This window comes from Chiloscyllium punctatum, chromosome 6 (genome assembly GCF_047496795.1).
Source record: "Chiloscyllium punctatum isolate Juve2018m chromosome 6, sChiPun1.3, whole genome shotgun sequence".
Lineage (NCBI taxonomy): Eukaryota > Metazoa > Chordata > Chondrichthyes > Orectolobiformes > Hemiscylliidae > Chiloscyllium > Chiloscyllium punctatum.
The window spans coordinates 71,601,134-71,619,042 of NC_092744.1; the positions used below are offsets into that span (position 1 = coordinate 71,601,134).

The 17,909-nt window shown below is 38.4% G+C and overlaps 1 protein-coding gene across 3 annotated transcripts in view; it reads right to left on the bottom strand.

Annotated features, from left to right (window-relative positions):
* Positions 1-17,909, bottom strand: part of uggt1 (UDP-glucose glycoprotein glucosyltransferase 1) — a 138,735-nt gene that overhangs the window by 40,060 nt on the left and 80,766 nt on the right. For all 3 annotated transcript variants that reach the window (XM_072572900.1, XM_072572901.1, XM_072572899.1), the window contains 9 exons: positions 17,401-17,495; positions 16,203-16,409; positions 13,435-13,566; positions 11,961-12,088; positions 9,530-9,625; positions 9,293-9,395; positions 8,118-8,197; positions 3,645-3,834; positions 2,636-2,794 (listed from right to left, as the gene is read on the bottom strand). In XM_072572900.1, the coding sequence (XP_072429001.1) occupies positions 2,636-2,794; positions 3,645-3,834; positions 8,118-8,197; positions 9,293-9,395; positions 9,530-9,625; positions 11,961-12,088; positions 13,435-13,566; positions 16,203-16,409; positions 17,401-17,495 (1,190 nt within the window). The remainder of the gene's footprint in view (positions 1-2,635; positions 2,795-3,644; positions 3,835-8,117; positions 8,198-9,292; positions 9,396-9,529; positions 9,626-11,960; positions 12,089-13,434; positions 13,567-16,202; positions 16,410-17,400; positions 17,496-17,909) is intronic.

The window sequence follows — 17,909 nt, forward strand, 5'->3', positions numbered from 1 at the left end:
AAAAAGGGTAAGACGGAGAAAGTTAAGGATTCAGACGTCTTTGTGAACAGATGGATAGCACCTATAGTTTTACTTGATGTTGGGATTCAAGAAGAGAATAAAACCAACTGGACTGACAATATCTGGCCTGGTTTGAGGGCAACTGCATCATGTAGTACTGACACAGAGAGGAAATAGATGCATACTGAAAGAAAGTGGGGTTCAAGCAGAGTCTAAAAGTATGCAGTAAAGGAGTGAATACAGGCACCAGGAAAGAAAAGGAAGCAAAGCTGGAGCACAGACAGGTTCAAGATTGAAGCATTGCAGAAATAACAGCGATTTCACAAGGAACCAAACGTGAATGTAGTCACAGACTAGCATATTGCAAACTGATTACCAGGATCAGACAATAATCCACACAGCTTGAGACCATAATAAGACCTGCAGGGAGCATAAAGGAGTGGAGTCAGCAGTGAGAACACTGCAAAAACAATGGGCAACAGAAAAAAAAACACTGCAGCACCATCACTGAGATCAGACCAAGGTATGCAAGGAGAATAAAGAGCAATAGTAGCATGGAAGACCAGAACAGGTAACACAAGTAAGAAACAGAAATATCTGCTGCTCTGATTCCACTGGCTAGATTTGTGAAAACTCAGTGATGCTAAAGAGAATTAGATAAGTAATTGTTTTATGAATACTTCTTCTCTCTCTAAACGCTAAGCTGAAAAATTAAACATTAAACATCACTGGATAATTCTCACAGGAAGGAATAACAGTATAAGTCAAAGCAGATCTAAAGACATTAAATCACTGAGCAGTAGATTTATCAGATATGAAGACATATAAGTAATGGATTAAGTTCGCAGTTGAACTATTTGAACTACTTAATTTACTTGCAAATAAAAGTAATATTGTTAACTTGAAACCTAATTAGTTAAAATACATACAATCAAGATCGCACCACAGGTGATGTGTTGCAGCTGTAGCATGTGGAAGCTGAAGGACACCCACGTGATTCACAGCAATCACATCTGCAGGAAGTGTCTGCAGCTCAAGAAACTTTCGTTCAGCATTTATCAGCTGAAGATTTAACTTTGGGCACTGTAATGCATCAGGGTTGTAGAAAGTTACTTGGGACAATTTACTGCAAAAGGCAGACACATTCTTCCAGTCAGGTACATCAGATTTAGTCCACAGTCAGAGATGTAAGTGAGGCTGAGCTGGGCATCAGAAAGGTAATAATGGGGAAGCCTCAGCCCTTGAAACTGACCATCAGATTTGATGTTATTGTAGCTTTTGGAGATGAGAGCAAAGACCAAGAAAGAATAAACAAACTGACTATGACACAATGGTGTAATGGGTCATTCAAAAGAGTCAATGTAGTGGTTTAGCAGAAGAGTGAGAACCCCAAAGCCTGTGTTGGCAGTCCATGTCAGAGCTAAGGACTTCTTGAGGCTGGTGGGAATTTTCAGTTGGAAAGATACTGCTGTCATGATCCACATGGGTAATAATGACAAAGGCAGGACTAGGAATAAGGATCAGCTAAAAATAAATGAACTGAGGAGTAAAATAAAAGACAGAACTACAAAGTTAATAATCCGTAAATTACTGAGCCATGAGGAAATTGGTATCAGTTAAATGAGACAAAAAAAAGTCCATGGCTTAAAGAGAAAGTGGTTTCCATTTATGCATTACCACTCATACAAAAACAGAGAACTGTACCACACTGGGACAAGAGTTCTGGCCAATCACAGTTTGAGCTGTGGTGGGGCTTTAATCCAAATAGTGGTAATGGGGTGGTTCTTATGAGGGGACATTTGGAAATGTAAAAAAGGACCAGGTCAGGATACAGCGTAATTTTGTAGATAATGATAATCAGTGTGTGACCGGAAATCACAAAGTGCATCAGTAAATAAGGCCGGAGTAAGAAAAAAATGGTACATCTAACTTCTTGAAAACAAACAGCTAAGAAGGTTGGATGATACACATTTGAGATTTAGGTGAATGAATGACATCACTGAAATATGCAAGATTCTAAGGAGGCTTGATGTAGATGCTGAGAAGGTATTTCCCACTGGCGGTGAAGTCTAGAACAAGGGGCCCAGTTTTAAAAAAAAGTCTTGCAAGACAGAAATTAAGAGAAATGTCTCCTATCAGAGTCAATACATTTTAGTATTTTCTTCCACTGCAGTGGAGATTGAGTCATTGAATATGTTCAAAGATGAATTAGGTCTTACAATCAATAAGGATTTCAACAGTTTTCAGGAGCAGGCAGGAAGGCAGAGTAAAATCAAGAGGCCAGAGTCAGGGTACGAAATTGTCTATTCTTGCTCTTTTGTATGTCATATTCCTTCAATTAAAATAAAAATATGAATAACTTTGGTTAAAAAAAAATCTTTTGGCACCCGCATCCCAGAGAAATTGATTCATTGCACAAGTTTGGTTGAACTTTTTGGGGTGATGTGGAAGGTGAAGAGGATATATAATTCATAGAAAGAAGAAAAATAAATTTAACCAAGGAAAATGTAGATGCTTTAATGGAAGAGCTGGAAAATCCACAAATCTCCACAGCACTCATAAGTAGATAAACAGAGATTTGTATTTCAAAAACTTTGGTCAAGATTTGTGCTTGCAAAGAGCTGTGTGTACCTACCAGGTTTGCCATTACAATTGTGTCTACGATTTCCTGGTTTGCATTGGTGCCCAGGGTAAATTGGAGACCTCTGGGGGGTTGTCCTGTTGAAACATCATAACAATGTCCTTCTAACAAAAGGTACTCCAATTCATACTCTGCCGCTACACCGCCATCAATCTGAAAATGCAGGATCAGGACAAGAGATTTGTATGCTTTAAATTCTGTTTCAGGAACCATTTAAATATCTTAACAGCTATTTAAACTTTGAATTAAAGAACCTCATGTCACAGAATTTGACCATTTGGTTCATTGTGCTTGCATTAGCTCTTTGAAGAAACTCTATGATTAAAATTCAATTCCTCTGCTCTTCCCCCACAGCCCTGAAACATATCTTTTCCAAGTGCATATACAATTCCTATGGAGAGTTATTATTCAATCTTTCACAACCTATGCTGGAGTGCTTTCCAGATCATAGCAGTTCACTAATTGGAATAAATACTCTCTCTGCTTTTTAGTGACAATTTTCTTAAATCTTTACACCTCTGGTTGCCAAAATACCGGCTAGTAAAATAAAAACAAAATGCAGATAGAAATTTGAAACAAATACAGAATGCTGGAGAGATTCAATACATTTGACAGCGTCAATGGAGCAACAAACAGAATTACTGCTGAGTCTTGTATGACTCCTGTTTAAAACCTTATTTACTTCATCTGAAGCTTTCCGAGATCCAATAATTATATTCCTGCTAACTTAACACAACCGAAGTTCCTCATTCTAGTTTTGTTCAGGAAAACCTCCTTCTGCAATCTCTCCAAAACACAGACATCCTTTCTAAAAGAATGTGGCATAAAGCCTTTGCTGAAGTCTAACCAGTGACTTATTAAAGGTTTAGGACAACTTGATTGCATCGCTGACACTTTGTGAAGAATTCTACTATACCAACACCAAAAGCTTTCTCACTTTGTCAAGCCTTCATACCACATCAGTAAAACTAATTTGGACTTTAAAATATTTAACAAGACACACCTCCTTCAGGTAAATATTGTCGAGATCATACGAAGTATGGACAGATTCCACCATCCAGCTTTCAGGAGTGTTGATGATAAGAGTGAAGAGGGGAGACTGAGGCATGTCCAAGAATTTGGCCACTGGTCCAGGAGCAAAGCTGCCATCTGCAGTGAAAGTAATCTCAGGCTCCAGAACAAATCGGTAGATGCTGCAAAATGAAGGGCAGAATTTCCTTTGAAGTCTGAATTCTACACCCATTGCTTTCTTGTGCTAACTAAACTCCATTATTCATAAAAACCACAACTATTTCATCCTCTGTTTACAACCTAAAACTAATGCAAAAATGAATGTCAGGACATACAAAGATCGATCTTTCATCTTGGCAATACTTCTTTCATCAGCAGAAGTAGCAAACTGAATAGTACTGAGTTTCAGTACTACCAAAACAGATTTACAGAACCAAACAAAAAGGCAATTTAAAAAGTCCCTCCAAGTAAGTCAAAAATTGTTCCTTTCAACATTGTAAAATGCCCAAACATTTACAAGTTAGGCTTATAAACTGAACTGGAGCATGAACCTGTACAACGCACAGCAGCATCCAATGACGCAGGACCACAGTAAGATCGCCTATCTGCCTCTTTTGTTTTAAGATTCACAAGCATAACATGGGCAATGTTGACTCGGTCAGCATCTGTGCATCCCTAGTGGCCCTTGAGAAAGTAGTGGGAACTTGCCTTTTGAACCTCTGCAATCCGCATGCTGTAAGATGATTCACAATGCTGTTAGGGAAGGAATTACATGATTATGATAGGTTCTAAGTCAGGGTGGTGAGTGACGTGGAGGGCAACTTGTAGGTAGTGGTGTTCCCATATATTTGCCCTTGTTGTTCTAGGTGACCATGGGTTTGAAAAGTGCTGTCCAAGGATCTCTGGTGAATGTTTGCAGTGCAGAAGATATATACATTGTTGCTACTGAGTGACTGAATGTTTGGGGATGTTGAGCCAATCAAGTTAGCTGTTCTTTCCAAGATGGTGTCAAGTTTCTTGACTGTTAGCAGAGCTTAATTCTATCACACTCTTGACTTGAGCCTTGTAGATGGTATACAGGCTTTGGGAAGCCAGGTGAATTCCTCATTGCTGTACTCCTGGCCTTCAGCCTGCTCTTGTCACTACTGTACTTGTATGGCAAGTCAGTTCAATTTCTGGTCAGTGGTAATCTCCAGCATGTCATTAGTGGAGAATGCAGTGATGACAATGTCAAGAGCCAATGGTTAAATTGTCTCTTATATGAAGATGGCCATTGTGTGACATTTGTGGGCATGAACTTACTTGCCAATTGTCAACCCAAACCTGGATATTGTCCTGATTATGTTCTTTTGGACATGGACTGCTTCACTATCTGAAGAGTCATGAATGGTGCTGAACATGGTTACTCTTGGGTCGGTGTGGACTTATTGGACCGAATGGTCTGTTTCCATACTGTAGGGAATCTAACCTAATCTAATTTAATATAAACATTGTGCAACCATTGAGAAACAGCCTGATGTCTGACCTTATGATGGAGGGAAGGATATTGATGAAGCAGCCAAAGATGGCTGGGTGTAGGACACTGTCCTGAGGAACTCCTGAAGAGAGGTCTTGGAGCTGGGATGACTGACTTCCAACAACCACAACCATTTTTCTTTGTGCTGCGTATGACTGCAGCCAGTGAAAAATTTTCCCTGAATCCCCGACTCCAGTTTTGCTAGGGGTCCTTAATGTCACACTTGATCAAATGAGACCTTGACATCAAGAGCTATCACTTTCACCTCATCTCTAGAATTTAGCTCTTTGGTCGATGTTGAACCTAGGCTGCACTGAGGTCAGGAAAGATCAATCCTGGCAGAATCCAAATTGGGCAATGAGCCGCGTATTGCTGAGCAAGTACTGCTTGGTCATACTGGTGAGAACAGTTTCCATCAATTTACTAATGATCAAGAGTAGACTGACAGGGCAATAATCGGCCAGGTTGGATGTGTCGCGTTTTATGCACACAGGACATTCTTGGACAATTTTCCATTTTGTTGTTCAGATATTAGTATTGAACTAGCTTGGCTAGGGGTGTAGCAAGTTCTGGAACACAAATCTTCAATACTATTGCTGGATTGTAATCAAGGTCTATACCCTTTACCGTACCCAGTGCCTCCTTTTGATATCAGGTGGAGTGAATGGAAGACTAGCATCTGTGATGCTGAGGACCTCTGAAGGGAAAAAACGACTGATCATCTACTCAGCACTTCTACCTGGAGATCACTGCAAAAGCTTTAACCTTATCTTTACAGGCAGGTTAACAGTGGCAGATCTGGTTGAAGGCTGATCAACTCAGACATGTTCTGATGTCCTTTAAGAGTGTGGGGGCTGTGGGGGGCACAATGATGCAAATTTAAAGGAGCCTTGTAGTGGACGGCAACTGCTCACACTTCTAATAAAGAGCCATTTTTGTTTCCACACACAGGGAACCTGAAACCTATGCAAGGATCCTCTGGCAAAATGAGGACATGGTGGTGAAGTGATAATTTCACTGAACTAATTATCAAGATCTCAGGCTAATGATCTAAGGACATGAGTTTGAAACCCACCATGACAGATAGTGAACTTTGAATTCAATTTTTAAAAACTTGGAATAAGAAGTTAGCTTGGTGGCAGCTATGTAACACTATGCCATAGGAAAATATCTAGTTCTCTAATGTCCTTTAGGGAATGAAATCTGTCATCCTGACTCGCACATCTCATGAAAGAACACGAAAAAAATAAATGGAATGTGCCCAACTGTAATAATTTTCTTCAAGTTATTACCAGTCAAACCATTAGTCTTTAAAGGGGCCAGTGACAGCTGTCAATCCAACTATTTACATTTCCTTATTAAGAAGAAAAAAGTGCTCCACTTATTTATAATTTTGTTTTTGGTTATGATGTCAGCAACAAGGCCAGCATTTATTACTCATTCCTAATTGCATAGAAGAAAGCAATGGTGATGTGTGACTGATGGAAACAAGAGCTATCTACTGATCACCTGGCTCAGGAGTCTGGGGTATAAGCATCTAACGTGTGGACAGCATGTATAACAGAGATGATAAAATGTGAAATGTCTTGCAGTAAGTAACAAAATGCTTAAGCAATTATTCTTACATCCAGAGGAGCTCTAGAGAACACTGAAGAGCGTGTTGCAATTTGTATTGGATTTTGCATCCCACCTCGGCCTCATAACAGCACAATTGTTGCAACCAGGGATGCAATGAATAGCTGAACAGGAGGTGGTGCACGGGCTGTGTAAAAATGACATCCAATCTTAACAACCTTTGCTATCTTAATATAAAACAAAGTTTTTTTCACAAGGAGCTAGTTTATTCATTGTGAAAGACATGAAACAGTTTTTTCACAACTCTGTTCAATAGAAATATACAAGGTGTCACTCATTAGACAAACATTCTATGTTTTAATGATCTTCATGCTGTCTTGAAATGGATTAAGGTGCGATTGCTGCTCAATACATTCAAGAACAATTACAGCTATTTAATCCAAGTTTGACAACACTTCTTTGACTTTTCTAACAAATCCATATGTGCACGTCATGGGAAAGTGTTATTTTCTAGATGAAAAGCAGGAGTTTGCTGACAGGTGAGATTTTGCTTTTCACAATCTTATCAGTCAACAGCAAGAGTAATTTCCAGAAGCCAATGCATGGATTGGTGGCAGAAACAGCAATTGAATGCACCAGTTTATTGATTCATATCAAAGTTTCTGAAGTTTACTAATCATAAAGATTTCTGTATATTTTATTTGCAGTTATGTTACAATGTACTTTAATATTGTGCAGGCAAATGGGACTTGTCTATTTTGGGAAACTTGGTCTGCAGGGCTGAGTTGAACTGAAGGGTGTGCTTCCATGCTGTATGACCCGATCATGTTGCCTTTGTTTGCAAACTCAACTCCAACTATTGCTAAAGCACTATTCCAGGTTTGATTGGCAGAAAACAGCAAATAACTGTCCTTGACAATAGATAGTATTTGACACAATATGACATCAACAGTCACTGACATCAGTGAAGTCAGTATCCGGGGGGGGGTCGAGAAACTTCCAGACTGAAAGCAGATCCGGTGCAAAGGAAAATGGTTGCTACTTTTATTAAGAACATAAATGCATAAGTTCCTCATGATAGCATTCTCAGTTCTTTGTCAAAAAGCATTCCTTTATTATATCAACATTACACTGTTGGTAACGTTTCTATTTTCTCTTCCATTTTCTACACTATGCTGTGTTGTGTATTCTTATTCATCATTAAGCTCACTAATCCCACATGGCCAGAGGCAAAATCCACACTGTTTTTGACTTGCTGCTTCAGCTTTGATACATTAAAAATGCAGAAACATCATGTGTACAGTGTTTAACTGTTTCCAGAGTATCCCTCAATTGCAAGAGATTATTTTTAGCAGTTGCAGGAAGAGTTCTTACCTTTTCAGAGGCATTTCTGAAAGTTTTGGTTGACAGTTCATAAGCACACGGAGATTCATGTTGACCAGCTGGTTTAGAACCTAATAAGATGGAATACATCTTCCATAATTTAATGATACAAGGGGTAAAATAACCGAGGCAGAAATGAATCTGGCAAAGACAATGATGGAATGGGAATCACCTGCGCTACAAACCCATTAAGGTTTTGTAGAATATACTTTATAGGATAATTAAAGTCTATAGATGTGATCTATTTTTGAAGGAGTGGCAAATTAAATTATAAAAACATAATATGTTGTGACAATAATATCAATCACTACTTGTTCCAAATAAACTCTGCATTCAGAAAGACAAGGGAAAACGTGGGACGGTCTTCTTGTTCATTGTTTTGGAGAGATCTATGGTCTCATCAAAGTACTGAACTGCCTCTTGAATGGTTCCCTGCATTTTGTCTTCCGTGCCCTTGAAAAGCCAACCATCTATTGATGAATCTTGACATGAAATAAGGTTCGATGACACCTGTCAAGATCCTATCTATGACCAGATTATAACAAAGTCCCTTGTAATACAATTGCAGTTTAAGCCAGTGTTCATTATTGACGTTTTCAATACCACCATCTCATTTAACTTACTTCAAGACAGGTGAGCCTAAAGTCTATCCTACACTTATTGCTCACTAGTGATGAGGGTTGAGATTCCTTTCAGTTGCCCCAAATATTTGAATGTTATCATTGTCTTGGTGAATAGCAGTGAACATAGTCTGCCAGGCATGTACTGTCAGTTACATGGTTCATTATTGTTAGTTCTATTGTCATCCACAATAACCTCAGTGTTGAATTGTTTCAAATTGCATACTGTTAAACAGAGCTAATTCAGTGAAAGGTAAATACTTTGTTATCCTTCATGCATACAAGGTGTAGCACGCTCCACAACAATCTTCTAGCTACTTATCTCAAGCACTGCTCATCTTCATCCCGTTGCAGCAATTTCTCAACTATAAATGATTGGCAGGCTGTCTTATACCACCAAAGCAAAGTATTGCTGCACTGAACATTAGCAATTAGCAATCAAGCCTTAAGCTAAAAAAAAGTACAGCCATTTCTAATTGCAGTAGTTTCTTAAACTGGCACAGTGCTTGTTGCACAGAAGGACACAACAGAAACTACTTCACTCACCAAAAGGAATGAGGAAAGCCTTTGAGCATCTCTAGTCACAGGATCAGTTACGGCCACCACTTCAAAGTAAACCTGTTCTTCTTTGGGGCGTAATTTAATAGCACTAGAAAACATCCAGGATAGAAGGATACAAAAATAATTCAATTACCTAAAGTATTTCTTCTTTTAAAATGAAATTACTGTTGAATTCAGGTTATTTCAATTGATGAAAACTGAATTAATTTTAATACTGCTCACCTGAATTCTCCTTCAAAGAACCGTAGGTCAAGCCTCGATTCTCCTTTGGACTTTGATGACAGTAGAGAATCCACTTTCATTACAAGATCGCTTGCACTTGGGGACAGAAAAAATTACTGTTAAATATAAATAGAATTCAAGCAAAAGGCCATTTAATAGTCAAGGACAATCCTCCAGATCAACTATAAAATATTGTTTTATTTTCTCAGAGCCTTTCACAATCACATACTTAATTATAATGTTGAAAAATTACCCTAATGAAAGGCACACTGCAATTGGAGATTATACAAATTGTAATTAATCATTTGAAATGAATTTTCTATTTAAGCCATCAGTAAGTTTTATGAAATGTGTTTAAATGTTTTTCAGTAAAAAGTTCAATTTGTCTTAAAATATGCAATTAGGATTTGCATTACCAATACTGTCCACAGTTAAGACAAAGCTTACACTCAGTGTTAAAGGAAAGTATTAATCGAAGCTTGTATGGATGTACTATGGATGAAAAATTGGAATGCAGTAAATTAATCAATTCTAACAATATGTAATTAATGCAAAGTAGGGCGTTTTGAACATGATCAAAATTTGAACCAAGTCGAAAAATTCAGAAGAACAGATTCTATGAAGCCATGGACATAGCAGAGATGGAAAAGGTCATGTTTTGATTGCATGGCAAAATAAGAAATTGACCATACTAGCTTTGAAAACCATAAAACCAACCGCAGCTTTGCAAAAACACAATCACGATTTCTTATTAGGGCTGTAGTTTGTACTGTTAAAGTGGTGTCCCATTCGTTTTGTGGAAGACATCATTTTCAGAATCATCTCTAACTTCTATTGCTTAACTTAGAATAGCTTGAGATGGGCATTTCCTCTCTCTGCCAAACATTTTCTGTAGTGATTTCTGTCTTTTCTTTGGAGTTCAGCAGATGAAAATGACTACAGGCTGCTGGAGCAGCTGCTGTCAAATGATTCAATGTTCCTCCAGTCGTGTGGTTAATTGATATTTCACTCTAACAATCTCTGATGTGTAATCTGAATTGTCTCTTCTCACTCCAGATGCAGTTGCGAACTCACAAAAGATACATGTGTCACATTCACCCACAGATATTTTTGTATGGCTTAATGCTATGCCCTACCTACTATTCTGTCTCACCTTTAGGATGCCTGAAAATGAGCAATATTCCTAAATGGCTGCTTGTCATAGAATTGTATTGATTGGATCATTAAGCAGCAATGTTCAGAATGCAATTATATAGGTAGTTCGTCATCATCATCCAAGCTCAGAGATGATTTTGCTCAATCACCTTTTTAAACATACCAGTTCAACATGACTTACAGTGAGCTGCAGGATAGATTACAGTGACTGGAGTGTTCAGCTATGCAAAATACCACAATGCTCTCTGTTGTCTTTGTTAATCTAGAGTTGATTTTGTTTCATTTCCTGCACGGTTGTCATATTCCCTTATAGTGTCTAAGTGTCCGTATTTTGCTATGCTCTGCCCCTTTGTTGTAAAAAGAAACGCACTCCTTCCCACCTCATTATGGGTCAAATACATGGTCACACAAGAGAAAAACATTAATAATCTTAGTACCTAACCTAGCGTGTAAGGGAAATTGGGAAGCGATATATGCTCTTGGAAGTTGAGCTGCAGCAAGCCCATAGAAGTGGTGGTGCAGGACAGCCACATTAGAGGAAGAAAGTGGTCAAAGAAGGATGATTGAAGGAAAGAATACAAATAGCAAAGTAAAAAAATTGCAGTTGAGACAATGCACAGGTAGAGAGGAAGTGAGAGCCTCGTGTTTGGATTGGGACTGAAAGAAAGATACACCTCATCTTAACACAGACTGCCAAGCATCAATAGGATTGCAAATTGAAAAGTGGGTAAGGTTTCAGGGGTGCGGAGGTTTTGAGATTCACTAAGAGCAACACCCACCTGTCAGAATGGAGCAGTAACTGTTTGAGGTCTGCAAACATGAGTGTAGGGAAAAACAAATATCGTCAAGAGCGGAATCTGAAACCGAGGGGCCTTTAAAACATGGTGGATCTGGCAGATCTTAAAGGGTAATGCTTGAGTCTGATGAGTTTGATGTGAAACTTGAAGGAATGGGTGTAGATGTAAGTTGGTGTGGGGGGGGGGGGGAGGAGGTAGGGGAGTACAGCATCATTGGAGCTGAAGGTGAGGTACGAACTTGCAACAGTTTGGAGCCAAGGACTTCAGCAAGAAGATTTGGTTTGTGGAAGTAGGATCAAAGATCATTGAAAGTAGTGGCTGAGGCTGGAATGGAAAGTATGGAGCTGGAAATAAACCCAGGAACACCGAAGAGGGAAATTAACGGGTCAATTCAAATTTGTGCATTAAGAAATTTTAAGTTTAGATTCCTTTGAACAGACTGACTGAAACTAATACAGAATTGCCATAATATCACTCACAGATCTTCTTCAACCATTAGCATCCGGATCCTGACTTTGATTTTCTCTGCTGCCTCAAGAGCAATACTCTCCAACAGGTGGAAGTCATTCTGATTGAAGATTTCATTTTCTTGCAGTGGGCCAATAATCTACCAGTGTTGAAAAGTACAAATTTGTTATTATTTCAGACTCTAGACCAAGAGATTGTATGTGGCTGACCCAGACAGCTAGATTGGTGCAAGCAAAAAAATGAAATTGTATGAAGTAGGGTGAATCTGATACTCAATTCCCGACAAACCATGGAGCAATTTGTTGCCGCCAATTATGAAAGGCTATTCCAGCCTCTGTGTATTCCTTAGTATTAGATCATCTAATAAAGATAAATTTTGGTTTATTCAAGTCTCTAAATTTTGTCTTGACTTCTAGACCAAGGCTCTGAGAGAACATGTTAATCCGGTGTGGATGTTGATCCAATGGCTACAGTTGGGTAAAGTGCAAATTTTCTAATGACTTGACATAAAAAAAGTTAGTGTCAGAAGTCTGAATATTTACTGGAATCAAACAGTTTTGATTTGCTAAAGACACAAATTCCTGAAATATTGAATAAAACCAATTCATTTTGGCAGCATTAGACAAATGGCACATTTGGACATTGGTCCTTTCCAATCAGACATCTTGAGATATACTAAAACAGCAAAAAATATATGCACACAAAAACATCTGCTTGAGAATAATTAGTCATAGGTTACATATTTTTAGTGAATGTATTTTTATTACATTCATGATGAAACAAATATTCAATTGTGTCTATCATGCTTACTAATCAGCATTGTATTTTAGAAACTGATGAAGATGATTTTTCAGCAATGTGCAGCCAAAGACAAGCCCATGGCACCACAGCCAACTCAGCTATACTGGGGAAGAGGAAGAAGAATGAAACAGGACATAAGAGATAGCTACACACTTCTCTCATCTCCTGATTAATACCATGCCCTCTACCACCACCACTATTTTATGGGTTATACATAAGTGCAACCAATGTGTGCTGCTCCTTGCTGTATCTTAGTATCTAAGCAGATTCCACTCCATGTTCTTCTAATCAGAGATTTTCACATGTTCAGGCCAATGGCATTGCATCAGAGCCAGTGACCTGAAAACATAACTGTTTTCTTCTACACAGATACCGCCTGATCTGCTGAGTATTTCCATTGTTTTCTTTTTTCTTTTCATATTGCCAGAATATATAGTAGTCTGTGTGTGTGTTTAACTATCAAATCAGCTGTCTGAGATAGCCAGGATAAAGAATATGCGAAATGAGATACAGCTTTTACATTGGTGTAATTGGTGTCCATTATTTAAAACAGTTTGTTAAACTATGGCAGTCTGCACACCAAGGGCAGAGAGCAAATCCTCCAGTGCCAATGAAGAACCTGAAATTGTCTGACTCCATTTTACAATGACTTTCCTTTTCAAGCGAAACCACCAAAGTACTTACGCGTCCATTGCTAATTATGGATCTCTGTCCTCCCTTTAATTGTACTACATCCTTGCAAAAAGAACTGTGTGACAAAATGAAGTCCAATTTCAAAGTTTCAAACATCTTTTTGAAGGCATCGTTGTCCATACCCTACAGAAGGAAACAGAAAAAACGGTCAAGCACAGCACTAATGGAAGTAAACTGGAAGTAAAATAAACAGATAAGGTGTATTTTGAATTTCCACACTCTACAGAATGTTGAAATTATTTAAGCAGTTATATCCAAAAAAATGGTTCCTCTTTGACACTGCTCCCAGATCATGCAGACTGTACAGCACATGTTCGTGCATAACTGGCCTTTTAAGAATTTATCCTAAAGTGAGATCTGATTTTGAAAGGTAATAAGGTGTTTAGGAATGAGTTTTTTTTAATTGATTGATGGGATCTGGGAGATCACGACCTGCGCCAGCATTTATTACCCATCCAGGACTGACCTTGAGCTGGTGGTGATGGTGAGCTGCTTTTTTGAGCCACTGTCAACAATTTCATGTCAGTGCCTCCAAAAAGCTGTGTTAGGAAGAGTCCCACAGGTTTGACACAGTGACTGAAGACTGGTGAAACATTTCCAAATCACGATGGTGAGTTGCTTTTAGGGGAACTTGGTAGTGTTCCCATGTATCTGTTGCTCTTGTTTTCTTCCCCAGTGGTAGTGGTCATGGATTTGATAAGTGCTACATGAGGAGCCTCCTGCAATGCACCTTGTAAGTGCTGCTACTGCTAAGTGTTGGTGGTAGAGGGAGTGAATATTTGTGGATGCAGTACCAATCAAGCAGGTTGTTTTGTTCTGGTTGCTAAAAGCTTCCTGTGCGTTGTTAGTGCTGCATTGATCCAAACAAAATGGGAGGCATTCCATCACATTCCTGATTTGAGCCTTGTAGACGAACAGGCTTTGGGGAATCAGGAGACAAGTTACTTGCTGCAGAATTCCTAGCCTTTGACCCGCTCTTGTAGTCACAGTATTTATGACGCTATTTCAATGCAGTTCCTGACTAGTGATGTAACAATACAATGGCTTTAGGAGGCCTATTTTGTCTTTATTTTAGAAGATGGTTTTAAGACAGAGGTGAAACAATGTCTATTGAAATCTCAAAGTAAATAGTTTGTGAGGCATTGGGTTTTTTTAAGTTGGAACAAGAGAAGCAGCCTGAATGGGTATGGTCAAGCTCTCACAAAATCAGGATTTTTAGTATCTTAGCTTTTCAGTAGCAGGAATACATGTTGCTGCAGTTCAAGTCTTCCTGCTATACTCTCTCTGAGTTGTCTCTTGATGTTTGTCCTCCTGGGCTGCTCAAGTTGCATATAAGATAATCTATTTTATTGAATTTGCCTTTTGCCAAGTGTGCGTTTATGGGGTGTCATTACATTGGAACAGTTAACTAGTTAAACTTACTGTATTTATTATTTTGTTAAACATTAAGAGTTATAATTAAGCCAATTTTTTTCTGTCATTGTATTTTAACTATAGTATATGAATAATTTGTATTGTACTTAATGTGGAGCAGTTTAACTAATCAAATTGCATCTGGAATGCAGCACCTTACAGTTACCTTTAAAATAAGAAAACATTCAGGACTAGACTATCCTCTTCATACATTTTGAAGGGTGTGTGGGCTGATCCAAAAAAGTGATTACCCCTCAGGAAATTAATAGTGGGGCATTCAGCAATGGTACTGCCACTGATTGCCATGGAGGCAACAGTTAGATTCTCTCTTGTTGTGTGGCGCAAATGTTACTTGCCACTTGCCAGCTCATACTTGGATACTATCAAGATGGAGGCACCCTCTTACCAAATAGTTAAATATAAAATTGAAAAATGACCTCAGGAATCCCCCCCAGGGCTGCCTGGCTCAGGCCAGATAGACTTGGATGACCTCTCAGACACATTGAAGACTACTCCCCTGGTCTGCTACGATGGAGCCACCTCCACATAGCGACATTGTTATTCAATGCTCTTGAGAATCTTCACTGACTAGAAAATCCCAATTGTCCTCCAACAACACATCTCAATAGACACATTTACTAATTCACTTAACTCTTCAACATTTGCAGGGAGGCAAAATATCCCAAAGGCGGGACGAAACCAGGAACCTGGCAAACCACTTCACACACAAATCAAAATGTCTGTCTGTCTGTGAACCTGCTATCATATCTTATTTGCTACTGTCCAATTTCAAAGTTCTGCGTAACACAATCTGATTTTGGCAAGATTGTTGCCAAACAGATGTGCTTATAATACATTGAAAATACAGCATTCTTGTAACGTTCATACCCTTACCAAGTAATTATTGTTATGTAGTCTGGATCTGAATCTCCATTTAGCACTACAATTACACTAGAATTACACTGACAACTTAACAGCTCAAATGAAAAGCTTAAATTGTGGGAGCTAGCCACATCTTCAAATGAAGTGTAGTTTGTGCCTTAGGTAAATGGTGCAGGTCAATTCTGTGCAATTCAGCAACAGAAAGTCTACAGGAATTGTGTGGCAAAAAAAGTAAAGCAGCACCACTGGGAGAACCCCACCACCTGTCAACTGTTGGAAGGTGAGCAACAGCAAAATAAGACATACAACTCTTATTGTGCAATTACAGTTCATAGGATGTCCTACTTTTGAACCACTGTACTTTTACCTCAAGCACAATCAAGCATTTGACTGTACACTGCCAACTTTTCCTACCTGTATTTATCCAATGAAACCAATGGATAGAGATAAGTAACATCACTTACACCAACAGCAAATTCCATGATATCTGCTCCGTCAGCCAATGCTTTTGCAGTGTCTTCTTTTGCCAGTTTAGTAATGAAGTTCTTGGCATTATTTACGCTTTGAGTGTTAAGTGCAGCCCAGATGGCTCTCGCAATAATTGTGTTCTTTTTAGTGGGTTCAGTCGTTGGATTGTTTATGAAACCAATCCTCAGGTTATTGCTAGATTTCTGCAAAGTAACATAAAACAGGTTTGTAGGTACCAAAGACATGTCTATTTTAAAAGCACACATAAAAATTCAGTGCCAGAAATATTGCATACACTTTAATTATTTAATTTTTGAGAAATGTAGCTGAAGAGCTAAGGACTAGAGTCCAGAATGCAGGGGTTAAAAGAAGTGATTATATGAATGAAGAAATATTTATTAGGTGATGCCAAGACAGCAGATTGTAAGAGGAAGGGTAGACCAATACTGGCAAAGAGAATATTATTTTTAGCTCCAAATAAACACAACTAGAGCAAGACAATGGGCAAATTCTTATTTCAGTGAGAACATTGAGAATTTCACATTCTATCACTGAAGAGCCAATTTCCAGTCCCAATATTGTGCTTAAGGTTGTTAATATAATAGGAATACAAAATAAGCTGAACATCCAACCTCAGTTTTCACCCAAAGAGAAGAATTCTAACCCAATTACTTTTCATAATCTGTTCATTGGCGAAATAGTCAAGTAAAATGTATCAACTACAACAGCAAGCCAAGGGAATTTAGTAATTACCCCAATTACCTATACAATGAGTTTTCAAACTCAGCTGCATGCAAGGCAGTACAGAACTAGGACAATGCTGTTTCTGGCCATGAGGGAAATTAAACAGCAAGTGGCATCTGTATAAAGTGCTCTCATTGCATACAGATGATGGTAGTGAGGAATGAAAAGTAAATACAACAAAGTCATCAATTATGATCATGCATATAATTCTAATGAAAATGAGAGATCAGCTGTGAAAAGAAGGGTTAATCTCTTGACCATTTAAAAAAAAGTTATAAAATGTATTTATGAACAATTTAGCATCCTCCTCCCACCCCTCATTTTTCAGGAGATAAGTAGACAATCATGATACTGTAAGGCATTGGATACACAGGTGACGCAATGTGTACATAATGTAGCACAGACGGCATGAGAGGTAAGTAAGATACTGTCTTAATGTTATCATCTTACCAGATGTTTAAGTGATTCATACAATAATTGTCTCCCGGAAGAGTCATCAAAATCTCCAACGATCCAAAATGTAAGTGGACGAATGTATTTATCGTCTATAAAATAGGGTGAAGAGAAGAAAGTGAATATCGTGCATTTCACCACATTTAAAATAACATGTTTGGTTCTCATCAGATATTCCTCAGTAACAATCCCTTGTCCATCATGTGACATTCATCCAGCTGGAGGGGCACAAGACAAAGACAACTCAGTAAATGCATTGGTACTTTCCTTAGTATGGAACAACTAAAAGCCAATTGCATCGTAACAACTGTACATATGTTATTGTTGTGTTTATTTATGGCCATGTAACTTGTGGTAAGTTGTGTTATCCAATTGAAACCAAGTGAAATTGGTGACCAGGATGTCAAATGTGACCCAACCATTGAAATATTCATGACCATCTTATGGCAGAATCTCTACCTTGGAAAAAATCAGTGAGTGTCAAATGCATTCTACTGCTGTAATGA